This window comes from Micropterus dolomieu, linkage group LG12, assembly GCF_021292245.1.
Source record: "Micropterus dolomieu isolate WLL.071019.BEF.003 ecotype Adirondacks linkage group LG12, ASM2129224v1, whole genome shotgun sequence".
Taxonomy (NCBI): domain Eukaryota; kingdom Metazoa; phylum Chordata; class Actinopteri; order Centrarchiformes; family Centrarchidae; genus Micropterus; species Micropterus dolomieu.
In genome coordinates, this window is record NC_060161.1 from 8,435,353 (window position 1) to 8,457,060 (window position 21,708).

Below are 21,708 nucleotides of genomic sequence, written 5' to 3' on the forward strand. Positions count from 1 at the left end.
AAATCCACACTTCATAACAACTGAACACAGTTTGCCCAGCTTTTATTGTTACTCAACTTTATGGAAGTACAGTCCTAAATCGCAGAAGAATCCCTTTAAGAAAAGTCACATTATAAAAATATGTGTAAAAGTGTAACAGCACTGTTGCTACTATTGTCAGCATTGAGTGTCACTAAACAACCAGAATTAATGTCTGTATAAAGAAAAGATACAAAACAGAAAAAGTCACAATGAGACCTCTTGATAAAAGCTGAGATGTGTCTGTCAATGTAGGAACGTCAAAGAGGAGCTGGCAATCTGAGATTATTCAGGATCACCTTGAGGAGGCTGAGGAGATGTTTGAGGTGCTGCTGGTCTCCCCTGAAGGCACCATAATCGGCACCATCAACAAGACCCAAGTCACAATCAGGGGCTCAGGAAGTGGTAAAAATAAACCCCAGCTGTGTATCTTTAATTACAGGATACTTTGCAGGTTGCATATGTTTTTTTTTACATGGCTACCAATGTAATTAAAATAAAATATAGATTTTAAAATATTTGACTGTATGTAATGTACAACCTTACTACCACAGTTTAGTATTTTTGTAACAGTTATGTATTTGTATCACAAGATGGGACCAGTTGTACTGAATAAAACATCAAGGAGTCACTAACTAACAAGACACTAACATGACTGAAAACACAACAGGGCAGTGCGGGCTGAACCAGGATCAGGAGGCTCCTGTTCTCGGAGGAAAAGAGATTCGATCAGACACGTATCCTCAGCACGGATTAATTAAACTAGAGAAAGTGCCGCTCGGCACAGATTCAGTATTCTGGACCCGTGGAGACAGCATCTCCAGGCCTGGAGGAGATGTCCCCAAAAAGAAACTCAGAGTTAAAGGCAATCCAAAGTCTGTAAGTACCTGTTTTTAAACCTCTTCATTCAAGCTGACATTTTCCTTTTTGTTGTGGCCTCAGCTTAAAGTTGTTATTCTCTTTCATCTTTCAGATTGCACCTTCATCGGTTTTTCACAATGGGACAGATGTCATTTACACGGTGAGCAGCAGCAGCCTATACTAAGCTGTGCTAACCCTAAAGTACAAAAACTTTTCATTTGTCTGGTCTCTCTAATCTCAGTATCATGGCCTAATGCACATGCGAGTAGAAGACGACATCTCCCCATCGAGGAGGGGCAGAAAGGCAAACATCCGTGTGGTTAGTAGGGGAACACAGCAGCAGGGGTCAGCAGTGCTTACTAAGTCAAAGTCAGATCCTCAAAGCAAGATCCCAAAACCTCAAAAAACTGGACTGGCTCAAGAAGATGTGAGTACAAATGTTACAGTCCTTTTCTGGTTCTTGGAAAATGTGCTTAATGTTGAGTCAGCTGCGTGGATTTGCCTGATAATCAGACTAATTGTCATTCAGTTTCACTTCATTCATTTAGCTTGGCATTGTGTTCATGGTTGCCAATTTCTGTTTGGAAGGGGTGGTTATTTTGTTTTGTTCTTGTCCTTACCAACCAGTAGTGTAACGAGGTATCACCCCACCAACAACATTTTCACAGGCCAAATAGGCTACAGTAGCGAATACGTGATAAGGAATATGTTGATTTAAGAGTTATTGTCCGTGTTACGCAACTGTACAACTGCGTCAATCTTATCCATACTTGTCACCATTATGTGGTCATTTCTTTGTCGTTATTTCTCATGGATACAGTTAGGTGACGCAGGTTCCATGAAAGAAAAAGAAACCAACACTAGGTTAGGATCAGGCTATGTGGCTTGATTAGAATGAATTACGTGTTAGTCTAATTAGTTTAAACTAGATTTTTTGGAAAAAGTGACAGCCCTAAACCAATTATGTTTTTTGAAGATGGTTCTTCAAATTTAAAAATGTAGACAATAAAAATATGATGAAACATAATCTGTCATCCCTGCGATGGACTGGTGACCTGTCCAGGGTGTACCCCGCCTTTCGCCCGATGTCAGCTGGGATTGGCTCCAGCCCCCCGCGACCCTGTAGCGGGATAAGCGGTTGACGATGGATGGATGGATGGAATCTGTCATATAATCTCACATTTCTGCCGGTCTGAGAATGTTGGGGTTCTTAAAACATATTTAAAACAAACACCAAATGAATTTTCCTGTGAATATGTATGCCCCTTAGACTAAAGCTGATAAGTCTATACCCAAGCCCTGTGTGCCAGAGCTGATGGGACTCCTGCATTTCAACCAGACTACCAATCAGCTCTTTCATTGCAACGGTGTCTCCTGGAAACCCTGGGCACCAACTGATCAGGTATTCCAACTTCACCACAGAGGGAACCTACTGATAGTAAGAGCATGCACTAGCTCATTTGCAGCACTGCACACATTTCCAAACAATGCTGTTTTACTTAAGTTCCTTAGAGCTTCAGGAAAACTCCTCAGAGACAATCATGAAGCCCACATTTTTAGCTCGAGTTTTTTTTTGTGAGACCATTAATTAAATTTCAGGGGAACTTTCTCTGTTTGCCATTGTGGACCAATAATATGATCTCTGTTTTTTCATGATTCAGTCTGAGTCCATAGCCCATAAATCAATGCCAGAGATGTAGTTTTTAAGAGAGTAAAGGCATTTAGATCCTCAGGATTGACAGCTGGACAGCTGTATAGAATAGAGTGTCGTCTACATTGCGCTAAAAGTCAATACTGTTAGCAAATAAAGACTAAGAAGTTGTGCATCTAGTATAGATCCTTTTGGAATGAATTATTGTCTTTCCTCTCAAAAGACATTTAAAAAAAATTATTAATTTGAAATCATTCATGTCCACGCACTAATGTCAACATATCTGTCCATTTCCTCCTGAAACACAGATTGTGAATGCTCAGACATGTTCTAAGGGCTGGACGTTTTATGGGGGCCACTGTTACACCCTGAGCTCTGAGCGCAAGGTCACATGGAGCACAGCTAACAGGGCCTGCAGGGAGAGGTAAAGTTTAACAAAGAGCTCGTACACATGCTGTGTAAAAGGATAAACGGACTTGGAGAAGAACTGAGAAAGAAAGCATGGACATACATGCTTCTGATTAGTTGTCTGCCATGCATAAAAACTAGATAATCTGATTTATATGCAATATGAATTATCCTTCAGAATACACAACTTTTCCTCTTGTCTTATTGATTCCAGATATAAAGGGACTCTAGCAAGTGTTCTCTCTAAAGTTGACATGGACTGGCTGTGGGATTTCAGTGGAAGAAAACCATTTTGGATAGGTGGGTGTCTTTGAATCACTTGTTGCAACCATGGACTGCATAAAACATGGACATAGTATCAATTCAATTCAATTTTATTTATATAGCGCCAAATCACAACAACAGTTATCTCACAGCGCTTTTCATAAAAGAGCAGGTCTAGACCGTACTCTGTGATGTTATTTACAGAAGCCCAACAGTTCCCACCAAGAGCAAGCACTAGGCGACAGAGGCAAGGAAAAACTTCCTTTTAAGAGGCAGAAACCTCGAGCAGAACCATGGCTCAGGGTGGGCGGCCATCTGCCTCCACCGGTTGGGGGTGAAGGAAAGAGAGGGAGAGAAAGAGGGAGAGAGAGAGAGGGAGAGGGCAAGAGAGGAACAGAGAGAAAAAGAGAGGGATGGAAGGAGAGAGAGGGGAGGGAGGCAGCCTACACAATATCCACACACAGAGGTACAGACAGTAAAGGTGATGTTGCTATAGACTAAGTGAAAAATGGTACAGATATTTATAGTAGTGTTAATGATAACAATCGTAATGTTAATGATTATAATAACAATAATAACAATAGGACTAGTAACAGTAGTTGTTGTAGCAGACGTCTGCCTCCTGAACCCAAACTGGAACCTGGTTCCACAGGAGAGGAACTTAATAGCTACTTTTGGAGGCTCTAGGAACCACAAGTAACCCTGCATTCTGGGAGCGCAGTGCTCTGGTGGGGTAGTAAGGTACTATGAGCTCTTTAAGATAAGATGGTGTCTGACCATTAAGAGCTTTGTAGGTAAGAAGAATGATTTTAAATTCTATTCTGGATTTTACTGGAAGCCAATGCAGAGAAGCTAAAACAGGAGAAATATGATCTCTTTTCTTGGTTCCTGTTGCTGCAGCATTCTGGATCAGCTGAAGAGTCTTAATGGACTTTTTCTGATAATCAGTGACGTCACCCATAGCTTTCTAAAGAGTCATTGTGAAGCTCAATGTGGGCGGGTCCCGGCGGCTCCAGACATTACCATCTATAGCCTCTTTTCCATTACTGGTACCATCTCAACTCGTCTCCCCTCGACTCTACTCGATTCGGTTTTGGCCCGCCATCCTCCATTTTCCATTGCAGATAGATAAATCTTACAGCTGTGTTTTCCTCTGCTGTTGCTGCGGCTGCAGTGGTATGTGTGACCCAAGGGCTCTGTGAGCAGCTGGCTGGCCGGCCTCGTGAGCGACTCCCGCCGGTTGGCACGAGCTTCCCCTGCCGCCACTCGCGGAGCTCCTCAACTCTGAAAACGTTTAAGCACGTTTTTGATCCGCCATCACTTTGGCAATATTCGAAATCTACACAGTTGATTTCTGACCTCAAAACTTCTCAGAAGTGGATTCAGGGATGAAAGGTTGACAATAGTTACTATTGGGGTTGACTTAGTTTTGAGCCCACCTCAGGTGGCAATCCGATGACCTGCAGTTTTTAGGACTTCCAGGCTTAATTTTTCAGCCCCTGAGGTTGGTTTCTGCTTGGATGCATGCAAGTTACTTCCTATCAGAAAGTGCCAAAGATGTACTTTTGGAAAAACTACATTAAGTAAATCTTTGGTAATGTTAGCTAACTGCGAATGGCGTTGTCAACACTCTGGTTTCACTGTAAAGGATGACGTCAAAATGCACATGCAAGAAGAGGTGAGCAGAAGCTTATCATACCAAAATTAGCACACCCAACTAACAGCCAGAGCAAAACAGTTCAACATTTTAAAGTATTTAATGAGGCCTGGTCACATTAGGCAGATAGTTGACCTCTCAATAAGACTGATATCGGATTCACAGTTGGTTTTTTGGTATTGAAAATAGGTAAGAATTAATTAACATACATCATTTGGGGGTTATTTATTAGCTTTTTGCCAACATGAGAATTTAACACACTCTTGAGAGTTCAACACGGTGCCACACTGCAGTGGGACTGCGGGCTATTAATTGGCCCGAACATTGATATTGTTTTTCTATTGTAGACGATAACTTCTTTACTCATTGTCTACATAATTGTGTATACTATGATTTTCTGTTGTGAATCTATTCGGTGCACACAATAGTTCCTGTCCATCCATCCTGGGAGAGGGATCCCTCCTCTGTTGCTCTTCCTGAGCTTTCTTCTATTTTTCCCCAGTTCGAGGGTCTAACAGCGAGTGTTCTATGCTGTACAGATTGTAAAGCCCATTCAGGCAAATTGTGATTTGTGATATTGAGCTATATAAATAAAATTGCCTTGACTACTCTGACTAATTTTTCTCCTACTGTTAAAGGCCTGAATGACAGGGATGGCAAAGGACACTGGGAGTGGGCGGGTGGTGAGCCTGTCAGCTACACTAACTGGAGAAAGACGCCCCCTCGGTCTAAAATGAAGGGAAGCAAAAAGTGCATCCTGGTTTGGAGAAGGGCAAAGTGGCAAATCAGGGACTGCAAGACAAGTAAAGGACATCGCTTTGTGTGTTCGGTAAAAGCTTGAATTGGACAGCAATGAGCCACTGTGTTATTTCAGAAGAGTTGCAGGAGGACGGACTGACCCTCAGGACATTCAAACTGCCATAACAGACAACTTTCCAATAAGGATAAGTGGGAACTTGGTTGGAACTGTTCATATCATTTATAATGAACTCTGTGATAATAAAAAGTAAACTTGTACACTAAGTTACATTGCAAGGATTTTAATCAAAAGCTGGGAGTATTGTTTTATATGTAAAGCTTTACTGTCTTTTGCTTATTTCAGACATAACCAAAGCTGGATTACCAACCTACAATTGCATGATGTATAGGTCATTTAGCTGCAAAACTGTTTGTTGATTTTCTTCTTGGTACAACATTACCTTCCCTGTGTCCAAATATAGTTGTATGGCATTTATTATTTTTATTTATATGTGGCTTACATTGTACATAAACCTGTATTCATTTGTGTTAAATCACATCACCACAGCCTAACTGACACTCAGTTTTCTAGCAGAAGAGTGCTGTTTGGTTTTCATGTCAACAGGTAAAACATAATGAAATTGCCACACATAGTGGCTGCTGTGTGTACTGTACTCGATGAGAATTTGGGGGAGAAAGGGAATATACACAATTCACAAACAGTGGTGGTGTTGGTGGGGAGGAGGAGGCAGTGGGGCCTAATTTTGCTGGTGGGGCCATTGCAGAAAGATACTCCGGCCATGGACAGAACATCTGTACCAATTTGTTCAATTGCTGATTTTCTTTTTCACAAAACTTTGTTTTTAACATGTTTTATGAAGATTAAAATGAAGCTTGAGCTCTTCATATCTTAAAAGATGTATTCAAACCTCTTTACAGACATGTTTATTTGGCTCTGTAAACAGAAAAAAAACAAACATGAAAAATATATTTCAAGATGAAATCATTTGTGTAAATTAAGCTTTAATGGAATATTTTCTATAATTAGTTAATACATTTTTTCATTAACGAGTATGATTACATTTGAAAAGGTCTAATTTAATAATTTGTAAAAATTATTGTTACAATGTTAGAAGAATCAAATCAGAATTTGTGTGAATTTCTACAGTTTGATTTCAGACAACAGACTCTAATCTATAATGTGCCTTGTGAGTGCTCATATGTAAGTGTCTGTGTGAACATACTCCAACATAAGATCATATTATAGCGCTAATGTTATTTCTCAATCTAATAATATGCCATTGTCTCTGATCAGCAATCGTGCCACTGGGTGCAATAAAAACTGGATTTAATGTTTACATTTCTTCATTGGTTATAAACCCGTGTTGTTGTTGCTGCCTATTTAAGAATTCAACACTACTGATGTTATTTAGATCTGGGCCAGTGGGTCCTGCAAACCACAAGGTTAAGCGCAATGTGATTATCCCCATCATGTGATCTACAGCCGGGTATGAAAGACGGCCTTTTATATGAGCTGTAAGCACTTCTCAGACGTTTGCATGCACTGAAAAGATACTCCAGATCCTCTTCAGCTTGGTAAGTCCAGCTAAACCTGAACGGATATGTACATGATATGTGTATGCTGCATCTAAATTTCTATTTGAGTGTTGCTCACAGTAGCAGGGCAACCTGAAATATGTGCAGTTTAAGATGATGTAAATATTCTTATAGCAGCATTTGATATATATTCTGTCAGGCAGAAGGAAAGTTTTGAGACAGTCACACTTTGACTGATAACACACCAGCACTGTTGCTGGTAGGTAATACAATGACTGCATTAACAGCTGCTAACTTACTTTACAGTATATCATTTGCAGACTTGGGTAATGAAAAATATTTACATAATACTTTCTTAAGCATGCTTTAATATGAAGAGCAGCCCTATTTTGAATAATCTTAACCTTTATAATAACGCGTCTCAGTGTTCAATCCATAATAAGATTTAGAATAAAGATGGCTTTCAGGTGACATAACACACATTGTGGCAGCAGTTCAGTATCTGTCAGTGTTTGTTTTCATCCAAACTTTATAATAATACTTTTGGAAAATGAGCTTAATCACTTTCTAAGAGTGAAATGAGAAGACTGATATTAATCTCAGTGTTATTTTCTCCTGACTGTAACTTAATGTGGTGGTTGGTTGTAGAAACCCAGTCCTCATTAGTCTCACATACATGTCTTAAGATTGCAAGAATATTTGTGGCATAATCTCTCAAATGTCTATATGCAGATGGAATAAGAACACAAATATTGCGGTTATGGGGCTGGCAAATGAGCCAAAGTTTTGCTGTGATATTGTATTGGACTGCACTATACTGAACAGCTGTTCACGTTGTCGTTTTCACCCTTTGTAGGCAAATTGTAAATGTAGTATATACTGTAAGACTGTAGAATAAAATGTGTAATTAGTCAGTTCTATTCAGCTGATAAACGTGTTTGAAAACCCAAACATGATCCCTTCCTGACTCATTCAGACTCTCTCCTAACCATTAATCATTGTGTTGTTTATTCAGGGTTTGATCATGACATAATCATCTGACTTCTCTCCAAATCTTCACCATTACCAGTGGAGAGGAACTAAAGAGGTTGCTCAGCTGAGGTTTTTGTCATGGATCAATATACCTCAGGCCAACACAGTCAACCCAGCCCCACCTCAAGCTTTCAGTGGCTCTCTTTTGCTTACCAGGGTCTGACAGAAATCCCCTATGAAACCATTCTAACACAGACACACACACTGGAGGTTCTGGACCTGAGTTACAATTTGCTGGATGAGTATCCTTTCCTTGATTACCAGAACCTTCAGTCAAGTGTTCCTTTATTTCTTCCAAACGTTGGTGGGTTTCCCCCCCCCCCCCCCCCCCCCCCCTGTTTTACTGCATATGTTAGATACAGGTATGCCTTTTACAGCAGCACATGCCTGACTGAGAATACTCAGCAATTTTACATCTCTCTGACACAAATCAAAACAACACACTGTGTTGCAGAGTGTTCCCCCTGAGTGTCATACAGTCAGAAGCAACAGTGAGGTACAGATGATGGGACGTGGATGAGTCAGGGAGTGATAGTGATCAAATTAGGAAATAAGACAGTGGCATTTCCTGATGAGCTGACGTGCTAGCTTTCATGGCTTTCATGGAAAAAACCTGGGTGGGGTGTTTTGACATACACCAAGCCATGCTAGTGGCTCTTTTAAGCTCTGCAAGGTTAGCTAAATCAGCATGCTTACGTGCTCACAATGACAATGCTAACATTCATTTTAGCATGTAATATGTTTACTTTGTGCTAATGTTAAATTATTAGCTAACAATTTAACATTAGCACTAAACACAGCATGAGATTGATGGGAGTGTCATTAGTTTTGCAGGTATTTGGTAATAATCCATTATTGGCCTGATGCTGGATGAAAATTCAGAGGATCACCAATGTTATGACAATTCCTCCTGAAGGGAACAGAAGTTCTGTACAACATTTCATGGAACCCTTCCAAATATTGTAAAGATATTTCAGTCTGGACCAAAGTGGTGGACCAACATGACAGACCAACGTTGTCCTAGCATAGCTTAGCATGGCTTAGCATGGCTAAAGAGACACATTTATTAAATCTTATCATGTAGGAAGAAACTGAGGGGCCAGTGATTGTGGAAGAAAAGTGTGTATGTTTCAAGGGGTCAAGGTGACCTGGATCATGCCAGGGACTATAGATAGTGTCTGTCAGTTTGCTAAACCAGAGAATGGATGGATAGATATTAGAATTTTAGAAATGCACTATTTCCTGAAAATCTATTTTCAGGTAATCTATTGAGGGTGGTGCTAACTGTGTGTCTTAAGGTAAACACTTACCTGAAGTCCTAGTTAATATTCTTTATTTACTACATATCTTTTGTAACATTATATGATACACCCTGTTGTAGTAAACTATTCAGTCACAAATACATTATGATGTATATTTCTAAGCAGTTAGAGTTTGGTGTATTTCTCCTTCATTAAGTCTTATTGGAACCCGGCTCTGCTGGGTCAGCTGGAGAAGCTCAGCACTCTGATTCTGGACTGCAACAACTACACATCTCACATCAAGTTCCCCTACATGCCGAGCATCACCACAGTGTGCATCAACAAGAACAAGATCAACAATTTGCCTGTGTTTGTGGAAGAAATCAGGCGAAAGTTCCCAAACATAAAGTGAGCCTGGGACTGGTTTTCATTTCACCACAGGAACTGCTGCTAGTGCATATGACCATGATTTTCATTCTTCTATATTCCTTTCAAATACAGGATCCTCAGTATGATGAACAACGAGGCAGCACCTAGCTATTTTAATGGAGGAAGTCTGACCCAGTACCAAGACTACAGGTGAGAACCAAGGTTATTCTTTGTGGTCACTACAGAACCAAAATCAAGAATTACACTGTATGTACAGTTTATTCTTTGTTTATGAAAATGTGTCAAAGGTTGTCACGTAAATCCTACAGACCTGCTAATTAGCAACCTGGTCCCCCATTTTAATTACAAGTTATGAAAATACAGATGCTCGTATCTAAACAGGACAACAAAACAAGTGAACATGTTAATCTCAGAACAGAACCAGACCACTGGTGCAGCAGTTATGGTCTTTCAGATTTTGACACTTTTACTTGTACTGTGGCTCCCTCACCTGGTGTATCAGCGCATGTGAAAAGATGTCTGATAGTGATGTAGTGATGTATTTATGAACAATTGGTCTACTTATTTTATTTAAATAAGGAAGCCAAAAAGGAAATGATCACAAAACTGCTCCAATAGATCAAACATAACATCATACAGTACTACAAATATACAACACCAACACATGAAACCAACATGGGAACAGAATACTGAAAAGAGAATTCATCAGTGTAACACAAATACATCAATTTCACATTTGATTGGGAGAGCTTATTCAGTGATTTAGACAGACCATTGTCTAATTGGGTTAGGTCCATTAAATCTGTTATCCAAGGATTGGTAGAAGACTGTTACAGCCCTTTCCACTGACAAGTCCAGAAAGTCCATTATCAATATTAAACAGTTGAGCTTTCTGTTTCCAGTCAGGCAGTCCAAGAAACAAGCAAATCCAAAAACAGGTACAGACAAAAATCCAAGGTCCTAGAAACCCAGAAATACATCAAAACATTGCAGAATAACTCAGGGAACAGACAGAGACACTCAGCCACATACAGAGAAGAAATAACATTAAACGAAGGGAAGACACAGTCCTAAATACATAAGAGGGAGTGGATTTACAATACACATGTGAAGCCAATTGGACAGGAGCAAACAATCACACAAGTGGGAGAACACAAAGAAAAAGAAGTGAAGTGAACACAGGCACAAGACGAGTACGCAAAATAAAACAGAAAATGCAAAACTCAAAACTCAATCTATTACCAATACCAATGGACAATGCCACAGCAGGTGCAGCAGTGCACCTTCCACATCACAACCATACCAGCATAATACTGTTTTGTATTTGTAAAACTTAAAACCTAATGTTACAGCATTTCTGTATTACTGAATGCTGCATCCAACTGTGTTGTGGAAGCGTGTACGCCCATGTCACAATCACACTCTAATTTTACTCTGGAGTTACAGTCAGACATTGGACATGATGAAATGCAATTAAATGTAGATACAAGTGTAAATGCCTTTTCCGATTCTGTACCTAATTAAACATTTCCATGTTTTCCCACTGTCTTTGCCTCCTTAGACAGTACGTCATCAGTCAGATCCCAGGCCTGGAGATTCTGGATGACACTGAGGTCCTTGATAAGGAGAGAGACCAGGCTAGAAAAACCTACAGGCTGCAGCAGAGCAGTCACAGCAGCAGGAAGAGGAAGGAGGAACCATCAAAGAAACATACACACATGCAGAAAAAGTTACATACTGTTATAAGACAATAGGATATACTAAGTTCCCTTCCTTTAAAACCACCCCTTTAATGTTCCACTGTCAACATTATGATACACACTGTGTGTTCTGTATCTGCTTGTTTTAACATATATTTGAAGCTACAGGAGGTTTATACTGAGTTAAATATTCAAATCTAAACACCATGTGTTATATAAAGCTGTACTATCAAATTAAAAATATTCTACATGTCTTTTGCATCATTTTGTACACCTTACCCATAATTCAGCCTGACATACTTTGGAAGTGATATTGTCTACAATTATTAATTAAGTTCAGTTGGTCTGAGCAGTGTATGGTCATCATCTGTCAAATTATTCTGATGGCATCATGTTTGTAGACACAATCCCTGATAACATTGGAGCAGTCTTTGTGTAGTTTTCAGCCTATCGCGTCACTGTCCCTGCGTCAGATGCAAAGGCGAGTGGGGCTGCAGCTGCATGCATTGCAAGTGTCATCAGTTGTGCTCCCACTGCGAGGAGCCAAAGTCAAAGAGAAAGCAACAGTAGGAACTGTGGTCATTTCCCTGAGAAAGTTACACTGGACAAAAATGCCTATGACTTCACTGGTGTCCAGTGTACTGAATTTCTAGCTAATGTATGGGCACACATAAGGTTTAACTCTGAGTTTGTTGAATATTTACCTCCAATATTTGAGAAGGATAATTCAAACAAATCGAGCTTCTTAGTTGTTTTCAGTGAAAAACGTTACTGTACTGAATGAGGCTTCCACTCTGATGTTGTCCTGTGCTGTTATATTGCATTACAGAATATTATGTGGGTCATGTCAGTTACAGTGACTGAGACCGGTGGAGAAGCATTAGATAAATTTAGCTTTATCAAATAGTCGGAGATAATTGTAGTCTGAAGTCTCAGTTTATTACAACTGCATTTTAAGGGATTACGTACTAAGCAAAGAAGAACACTCACTATGTGTGAGTTTGACCTTTATACTTTTAGTGCATGTGGCGTGCGACTTCTTTGTCTCTCTGTTCATAGCCAGATAAGTTGAATGTGTGTGTGTGTGTGTGTGTCTGATTTGTCCTCAGATACTAGAACATTCTGTCTGGTTTCAGTTCTTGTTTTTCTTGCCTTAGGTATTATTTTTTAGATAGGCTGACTCAGTTATACCAGACTCCATGTGTGCAAGAGATACCATTTCTAAGAAAGAATCTTATAGCACGGTTAGACTCAGGTCATTTATTGCCACAATATAACAAGTTATAGAGTGAAATTGAGTTCTGTAACTCCCTTCTGCTACATAGCAGACAATATACATTAATCTAGAATTTATTGGTAAACAGAAATAAACTGTCATCAGTGGAGCAGTGCTGAGGATGAATTAGAGTTTAAGAGTCTAATAGCTTGAAGGAAAAAGTTGCTCTGCAGTCTGGTGGTGTGGCAGCAGAAACTTCTATATCTCTTCCCAGAATGCAGCAGGGTGAACAGGCTGTGGCTGGGTGGGTACTGTCCTTTAGTATCCTTTGGGCTCTGTGCAGGCACCTCACCTCACCGATATCACTGATGCTTGGGAGATGGGTACCAATGATCTTCTGAGCAGTTTTAGTCACCCGCTGCAGAGCCCTCCGGTCCTGGGCCGTGCACATCCCATATTAGTGATGTTTCCAGTCAGGATGCTTTCTATTGCTCCTCTGTAAAAGCTGACAAGAACTTGGCGTGGGCATTTGGCCTTCTTAATCTTCCTCAAGAAATACATTCGTTTCTGAGCTTTCTTCACCAGCGTGGAGATGTGAGACGACCATGTCAGGTTCTCCGTGATGCTGATTCCCAGGAACCTGAAACTGTTCACCTGCTCCACCTCAGCTCCACTGATGGAGACAGGAGTGTGTCTTTATCTACCGTTTCCTGAAATCAACGATCAGCTCCTTAGTTTTGCTGACGTTGAGCAGTAGGTTGTTCTCTGAGCACCACTCTGCAAGATTATCAATTTCCTCCCGATATGAAGTCTCATCATTGTTTGAAATCCGGCCGATGGTGGTGGTGTTATCCGCAAACTTCACAACAGACTTCTCTCCATGTTGGGGGATGCAGTCGTGGGTGTACAGCGTGAACAGCCTTGGGGGGCTCCGGTGTTGAGCACTAGAGTGGAGGAGGTGTGTCCGCCAATCTGAACTGACTGGGGCCTGTTTGTGGTGAAGTCCAACATCCAGCTGCAGAGTGTTGTATTTAAACCCAGAGTGCTGAGTTTGCTGATCAGCTTCATGGGGAGATTGTGTTGAACGCTGAGCTGAAATCCACAAACAGTATTCTGATGTAGATGCTGTTTTTCTCAAGGTGTGTGAGGGCTGAGTGGAGGGCAGTGGAGATGGCATCCTCTGTGGATCTGTTGGTTGTGAAAGCAAACTGGTGAGGGTCCAGGCTGACTGGGATGTTGTTCTTTATGTGCTGAAGAACCATTTTCTCAAATTGAACCGAGTGGACAGTCGACTGCCTGAAACACACACCCAGTCTGTCTAATATCCCTTTCCACCACTCTGACAAATAAGCAAAATTGTTCCAACTGTTCATGGACTCACAGCAAGACCCCACTCTCCCTCCCCAAGCTTCCCAACAACTTCCGGGTTCACAGTGTTGTGACATCAGCCCTCTCAGAGAGCCAGGTCGTATCAAACCTTGTCCAAGCTCTCAGTTTCAGAGCTGTCTCGTTCCTCTCCTGTTCCTCAGGCTTCACAAACAACCCGAAACGGAAGTTCCCAGCATATCCTTGGAATTTCTTGGCATCACCCTTGACTCATCTCTGCCTACCAAGTATATCCACCAGATTTCCTGACGCACTTCAAATTTCCGGCTTCTCTTGCTGCTGGGCCACCTTGACTACGCCATCCGTATCATCCCTCAAAGTGAATCCTCTTTGCCACACCTCCTTTCCATAGCCTTTCTCTGCTCCATGTTTCCATGACCACGTTATGCTGGATGAAAGATGTGAGATGGAGCTAAAACTGTAGCACCAGTTCCTCTCCTCCCTGGACAACATCTCCTTCTTTTATAATGACCAAGTCACCAAGTCAGAAGGCATCCTCATTGCTCCTTTCATTGAGCAGGTCTTTTCCGAACTCTGTAATATTATTTATTTTTGTCAATAGTCAAACTCCCCAAATGCTCGTTCCTACATTCCCCCTAAACCAACTCCATTAATGCTAATGGGGCATCAACATTACTACAATATGTTTTTCAATAAAGTGATAATTTTAAATACATTTTGTTATGCACGAATATAAATAACACTTTCAGTTCTACAATATGCAACATAAAAGCTTCAAGCCAGTTTCATATCTCCAGCGTGTTGGTCGGAGGTTGCCACAAGCTCACTTCATTTTCCCTGCAGAAAGCAGTTATGGAGCTACTTTAATGTGGCTGCTAGGCTGCATGTGCAAACAGTATCAGCGCTGCCTGTTTACTGGGGTACAGAGGGGTTTCTTAAACCTCTTACAGGCCTCTCCAAACTGTTGGCAGCTGCCACTACGGCTAAACTGGTTACTTTCTGTGGAGTAGCCAAATGGCATTTGTGTGTCACCTGGCAACCTGGCACTTCATCACCCACAAAGCCTGCATGTTAATGTCTGCAAAAACACGCCATCTTGGTTTTTGGTGGTGTTGGACAAAACTCCAGAATAGGCTTACTGTACACACTTTTAGATTTCAATCTGTAGTTTGGACTTTTCTGATTCCTGGGTTAAGATAAACTTAATATTATAATAGACATGATGCTAAATATAACCCATTAGTTTGTAGGGAAGTGGTTCTAGGATTGCAGGTAGGGTTCTTTGGACTTATAAACAAATGTATGTGGAGAGACTGACTTTAACTTAAGAAACTGTCTGAAGATTAAAACTTTGCTGAACCACATGTACCACAGCAGTAAGGTAAAACTGGCCAATGTTCTGGCTTTCTTGTCTTTCTTGTGAAATATTAGCTATTTCCACATATTGTTTCCCTCCCACTGACAACTGCCAACTTGTTACCGCATGCTTTGTTTTGTAAGAAAACCCCTTTTCCACATTCTGTGTTTTGCAATACCACAGTGTTTTCTTATCAATTCTGCTCTCGCTCTCCTCTTTGTTATCTTATCTCAGTTCCTTCCTCTGCTTGTGCTCGGCTCCCTGCTTTGGTACTGGATGTTCTTTCTGTGTTTGTGTCTTTCCACAGCCCATTCTTTCACTGTGAAGACACTGTGAAGGGTTTCCCAGCAGATGCAGAGCACGAGCACTGGTGTGCCAAACTGGTCAGTTAAATGGGGCATGAGGCTCTGCTTGCAGACCTGCCGTTCAACTATGCAGCAGGTAAAGGCAGACCTGTACCATTCCCTGCAGTTAGTGCAGAGAGAACCTTCTCTATATCCTGTAGCTTTTAAACTTAAACTCAGAGTCAATTATTATAATCTGTGTTTAATGCATTGGAAATGACTAGTTTGTGTTAGAGAATTCAAGACTATGTCCATATGTGTAATAATATAAAAACAAGTCAACAACCATTAAAATGTTATGGATATAAAGGTAAAATGCCCCATGGATGATCGTTACAGTATGGTATAGTAAATTTTACCGGAAGTCAGTTGAGGAACTACAAATGCCTGAAGTAACAGAATAAGGTTGGCGTGTTGGTGAATCCAACACAATAAATAAGTATTTCATTACGCTGATGCCCAAATTATATGAAATATATCAGTTTTTTCCATAAATTGGTCCTTCTTATTGATTTACAACATTGACAACACGTCCGTTGCCTCATAAATAAAGATTAATGAAGAAGAGACCCTGGAGATGTGTTCTGGAAACAGAAGTAAAATCTGCCAAAGTTCTCTCACCTGAGAACTTGGCCACGTTGCACACAGTGAAATGTAGAGATGAGAGTGGAGTTCTGCTAATATCTTCCCCTCAGCGGAAGACTGTTGCATCAGCACTTAGAATTTAGAGGACTCAGTCTGTCCTCTTTATAGCTCCGTTTCTCAGCGCTTCTCTCTCCATCTACAACATCATCAGTTTCCCTGGTCCCACAGCAGTGTGAGTGTATTTGCCTGGGGTTAAGGTTAAAGTGATGAACCCACAGAGAATTATCACCATCTCTGCAGTTCCCCTCAGCTCTACACAGCTCTGTTGCTGCTGTTAGCTCACTGTTTTGGTTTAATGGCCTGCATCTTCACTGTTTCGGTTCAGTCTCACCGCTCTCATCAGTCTTGTTTCCTTCAGCAGACTACAGTCACGGAAGATCCACATTATATCCATAGGGAGTTCCACACTCTGTTGACCTTCTGGGTAAAACTATTTTGTTATATTGCCGCCTGTTTCTTTTAGTTCCATGTTGCAGACAAGCCCTTGAAATGACCAGAATACAGAGCAGCAACCTGATTTGTAAGGACTTGCTTAAGTTATAGGTCAGTATATCAACGTGTGTGGTATCGTTTTTTTTCCATCCTTTTGTTCCACTGAATTCTCTATCCGAGCTACAACACGCTCTGCATCCTGTTTGACTGTCAGTCTGAACCTCTTGTTTGTCTTGTCCAATAGGAAGTATCAGTGCTTCTGCCTCATGTGACCTTTGAACTGGTGTTCATCGGTGAGCATCTTCCCTCTTAAAGTGACAAAAGACAGCTTCTCATTCAGGCAGTGGTGGGTATTTAGCTCTGAAAGAGCAGAATAACAGGTTTCACCGACCAACGACAACAAATATGGATATGATCTGAATATGACTGCACATACCTGAATATAATAATGGAATCCAATCAGAAAAGGGTAGCCTGCTTCCAGACCTCTTAATTACCACCCATTTTTCAGATTTGATTATTATGCTCATTCAAAGCTGTTTTCCCAGTTGGAGAAACAAGGAACCACTCAGAGCACTGTAGGCATATCAACAATAGGGATGTCATTTTCCTAAATAGCTAACTCTATAAAATACAGCGACAGAAAAATGGCCCACAGATGTGGATGAGATGGACACAGCAGTACAGACTGAGGGAAGTCGACAGACTGTACAGGAATAACAACTTTCAAGGGCCATGTCGTCCAAAACAGACCTGAACAGCAGACGCAGCCCACAGTTTTGTTTTAGCTACAGCAGGAGATAACATGAGGCAAAACATCACTGGCCCCACTTTTTATTTCTCTATATCTGTGAAAGTATGGCTTTCAAACAACACACAGCACAGTTGAGAATGCAATAAGAAGAAGACATACAAAGCCCCCAGGAGAAAGTCATACTGGACTTGAATTTAATTTACTTTACCTTACATTAACAGGGACAGTACACATTGAAGATACACTTCCCCCTACTGTTAAGTTGATGAATGTCCACCCAGCTCCCTGTTACTGGGCAAACTGAGGAAGCTGTAACAAAATCAGAGAGTGTATCTTTAAAATATTTAAGAGTCAGAGTTTCTGTAAAAGAAAACTGCCCTCTTTGAGGAGTCATGTGGAGGGAATGGCTATCTGATAACAGAGAGCCAAAACAGAGCTGGAATAAGCTGAGCTTTAGACTTTGTCTCAGCAAAACGTGGCACAGTAGACATTTGTCCACGAAATAACTCAAGCACATTTGGGAACATGCTAACAGAAGCCTTTTGCAATAGTTAGGTTATTTTTTGTAATATGATACGCTTTCTTTTTTCATTTTGTACATAACTTTATTCAATAACAAGTTATTAAAGCAGTTTAAAAAATTAATTAGCTCTGTTGCGAAAGGAAAATAAGTTATTAGGATTTACTTTGCTCAAGCAAATTAGTGCACTGATAATATTTTTTGACTTTTGACTTTATTGTCCCCAAAAGGAGATTAGTTTTCATAGCACTGTACCATCAGACAGTGCGCAGTAAACATAAAATGACTGACAACAGTACTCTTTTATGTCTTTTATTTAAGGCTAGGCTGATTTTGTTGAAATTAACAGATTTGTGTCTAAACTACCTAAACTTAACAATGCATCTTATTCTCCTAAACCTCACAGGGAACACAGCACTTTTGCAAAACAATGACGTAAGCCTGTCCAGTCATGATCAGCGAGTTTGTGGCAGCACAGTTCTTTTGCCTCCAATTTCTCTTTCGTCACTCATTTTAAAAGTCATGTATTGACAATCACAGCACAACTCATATCTGTATGTAAACACCACAAGACTAAAAAATGATTTGATGAGCACCCCCCTTTGCACAAAAGCAATATGCAAGCACTGCTCACACACAGATTGCAAATGGTGGCAGTGTTTCACAACCAGGTTAACAGGTAGTTTTTATGAGCTTCAATCAGCTGCCTGTCAGAAATATAAAAAATTGTAAATAAGAAAAACTAAGAGGGGCCTAAAATATGTTTCACTGAGACTCAGTAGATTAACCAGACTGTCTGTCCCACTGTCAGTCATGTGTTCCTGTTGTTTAGACATTTACGTGTGGGATGAAGATTTTAAGGAAATGCTTGTGTGAAGATGCATAAACAGCGTCTTAAAATCGACACAGCTTAGTGTGGACAACGTCGCAGCCTCCCCTAAAGTCTGAGAGGGAAACTGAATCCAGTATGGAGAAAAACCTTTGACAAGAGATTACATATCCATCCTACACACAACCAGTGGCTTCCAGTGAACTGACCAGCCCCTATTTTCTCCGCTGTTAACTTGTTGACAGGGCCCACTGTCAACCACTTTTGCCAGAATTTGTAGTGTAGAAAATTTGGATTTACAGCAACAACTGTATCTAAAGAAGGGTTAGACTCCCTAAGTGAAAAAAAAAGGGGGGAATAGAGTGGGAGATAAGGAATCATAGGAGTAAAATAAGCGAAGGTGAGAGAGGTTTATTTTCTATTTAACTTATAAAACGTTTTTATATTTGCCTGTTGCTTTTATGTAAAGCACTTTGAATGACCCTGTTGTTGAAATGTGTTATACAAATAAACTTGCCTTGCCTTAAGTCAACCCAGCGTCACATTTTACAAAGAAGAGCAAACTATAATATTAGAAAAATACGAAACACATAATCCAGGCTCCAAACCAACAGTGCTGCAGCTGCCACATGCAGGAAGACAGAAAATTGCAGACTGTGTGAGTGTGTGAGTTAACAAGCTTCTAAAATGATTGCCAGTCACTGAGGCTATAATCACATTTGCGTGTTCCATTAACTTAATGTGTTGCTTAGATGTGGTCTCATAGCATGTATGAGGGTTTTAGCCTTTTTCTTTCAGTGTGTCAGTGAGCCTACGCTGTAGCCATAGCACAGACCCCTTTTTATCAGTGTGTCATGTTTGTGTCGTGTTTGTCTCAACTTCCAAGCGACATACTGTATACCAGATGCTTGTTTTGTGTTTGTGTTGGAAGTGTATTGTCTGCTTTTGAATGGTTGGAAGGAAGCCAGAGTTTCCTTTGTGTGTGTGTTCATTTCCATTTCCTGCGTTTTCTTTTCTTGTTTCTTGTTTCAGGAGTCCAAACTCCAGGTAATAAATACAATAAACACACACCACCAGTCATGTTAGGACTGCTCGTGCTCAAAGGACATACAGCAGTGGAAGAGGCACTCAGGTCCTGCATTCAAAAATGAACTTGACAGAGACACTATTATGCCATTTAGAAGATACTATTATGGCATAACAGAACAACGAAAATAGGACTAAGTGAAAAATGTGACTTCGCAATATTAGGATTGGCAAATTTGCTCCCAGGTTTGGTGCATAGCCAGGCTAAGCTAGGTTGACCATTTTCTTACTCCAGCACTCAGGGGCGAACTGGCACAGCGTTTCACTAACTTGACTCCATCCCAGGTCACCCTGGTCACACAAACCACCAGACTGCTGATTTTGTAGCCTAACCCTATTTGTTAATGTAACACAATATAAATTACAAACACTGGGACAACAAGTAGTCTATTTGAGCACTGCGTTTTCAAGGTATGCTATGGCTATGGGTACACCCTGAAAAACTCGGTAGGACTTTATAATAACTACACACTATGAAGCATTAGTTAAGTATTAGTAAATACGGAATTCAATGTGCTGATCAACCGCTAACTTGACATGACATGTAATTATTTAGAAATGGTCTAATAGTGCGTGTTCATAGATGTTTTATGACAGTAATAACTGCATTTCATGATTATTTCTGGTAGTTACTAATGGTTAGTAAAATATTTTGTGTGAGCTCATCTAAAGTGAGGACTGTCTATGCCTCATTAATCATTTACAAATGAAATTTAAAGGCAATGGATATTCTCTAAACATTTGTTAATAAAGTATTTCATGATTAATTCAGGTATGAATTAAAAATGTACTAATACTTAACAACAGCTTCATAGTGCGTAGATAATAAAGAGTAAAACATTTATAACTGTGTTTACGAATGACTTACTAAAGTGTATAAATGTATGAACAATGCTATAAAGGATGACTTCTTTATTTACTAATACTTCACTAATGCTTTATAGTGTGTAGTTATTATAAAGTGCTACCAAAAACTTGCTAGAAATACACCCATCATAGCACATACAAATGTGCAGGGCTAGACAAAAAAGAATTAGCCTACACTTTTAAAATTGAGATACAGTTTGCTCAAATGTTCAGATGATCATCTAGAGAGTGAGACTCTCCTGATGCGTGGATTCTCCTGCTTGCTACATAATCACTGCTGCAGGCTAAAACGGCCCTCAGTCCAACAGGAAATCTCCCACTGCTCCTGATGGCCAGTTCACTAGTGACTGTACTTAGCACAGAGATATGAGACTGATCTCAATCTTCTCAGCTCACTCTCTGAAACAAAGATATCCCAAATACTATTCCCTATTCCTCTAAATGTCTTTTGGCTAATGCAAGAATATTTGGTTTAACCTTCAGTAAGTTTAACTGCATCAGCATTTTGTTACTTTCAGTTTAAAATAAGCTGAACACTACCTCGTGACTACTAGGTAAAAGGAGGTGCCCCTTGATACCGCTATCTTGATACCACTTTTATGGGCTTTTAAATATACAGAATAAGGGACCCATTGTTACAAACTGTAGTATATGGGGAGAGTAACCTTTGAATATGTGTGACATGTTCCTCATAGTATTACAGTTCCATATAGGATCTGGGTTTCTTTTGGTACATTAAGCTCTTATTATTATTAGCCAAAGGTGTGGGGGAAAGCTGTAAAATAAGAATGCTT

At 40.3% G+C, this 21,708-nt stretch overlaps 2 protein-coding genes across 2 annotated transcripts in view; both read left to right on the top strand.

Annotated features, from left to right (window-relative positions):
- frem1a (Fras1 related extracellular matrix 1a) overlaps window positions 1-6,519 on the top strand; it is a 31,693-nt gene extending 25,174 nt beyond the window's left edge. Inside the window, exons 29-36 of the mRNA XM_046065830.1 lie at window positions 274-423; window positions 689-897; window positions 992-1,039; window positions 1,121-1,306; window positions 2,150-2,281; window positions 2,839-2,954; window positions 3,153-3,238; window positions 5,498-6,519. Of these exons, the coding sequence (XP_045921786.1) occupies window positions 274-423; window positions 689-897; window positions 992-1,039; window positions 1,121-1,306; window positions 2,150-2,281; window positions 2,839-2,954; window positions 3,153-3,238; window positions 5,498-5,700 (1,130 nt within the window). The 3' untranslated portion in view covers window positions 5,701-6,519. The remainder of the gene's footprint in view (window positions 1-273; window positions 424-688; window positions 898-991; window positions 1,040-1,120; window positions 1,307-2,149; window positions 2,282-2,838; window positions 2,955-3,152; window positions 3,239-5,497) is intronic.
- Window positions 6,520-8,264: 1,745 nt separating this feature from the next.
- LOC123980763 (leucine-rich repeat-containing protein 72) lies at window positions 8,265-11,658 on the top strand. Its single transcript, XM_046065305.1, has 4 exons — window positions 8,265-8,428; window positions 9,653-9,835; window positions 9,929-10,006; window positions 11,379-11,658. Exons 1-4 carry the CDS (start codon window positions 8,265-8,267, stop codon window positions 11,569-11,571), a joined length of 618 nt encoding a protein of 205 aa, XP_045921261.1. The 3' UTR covers window positions 11,572-11,658.
- Window positions 11,659-21,708: the final 10,050 nt, after the last annotated feature.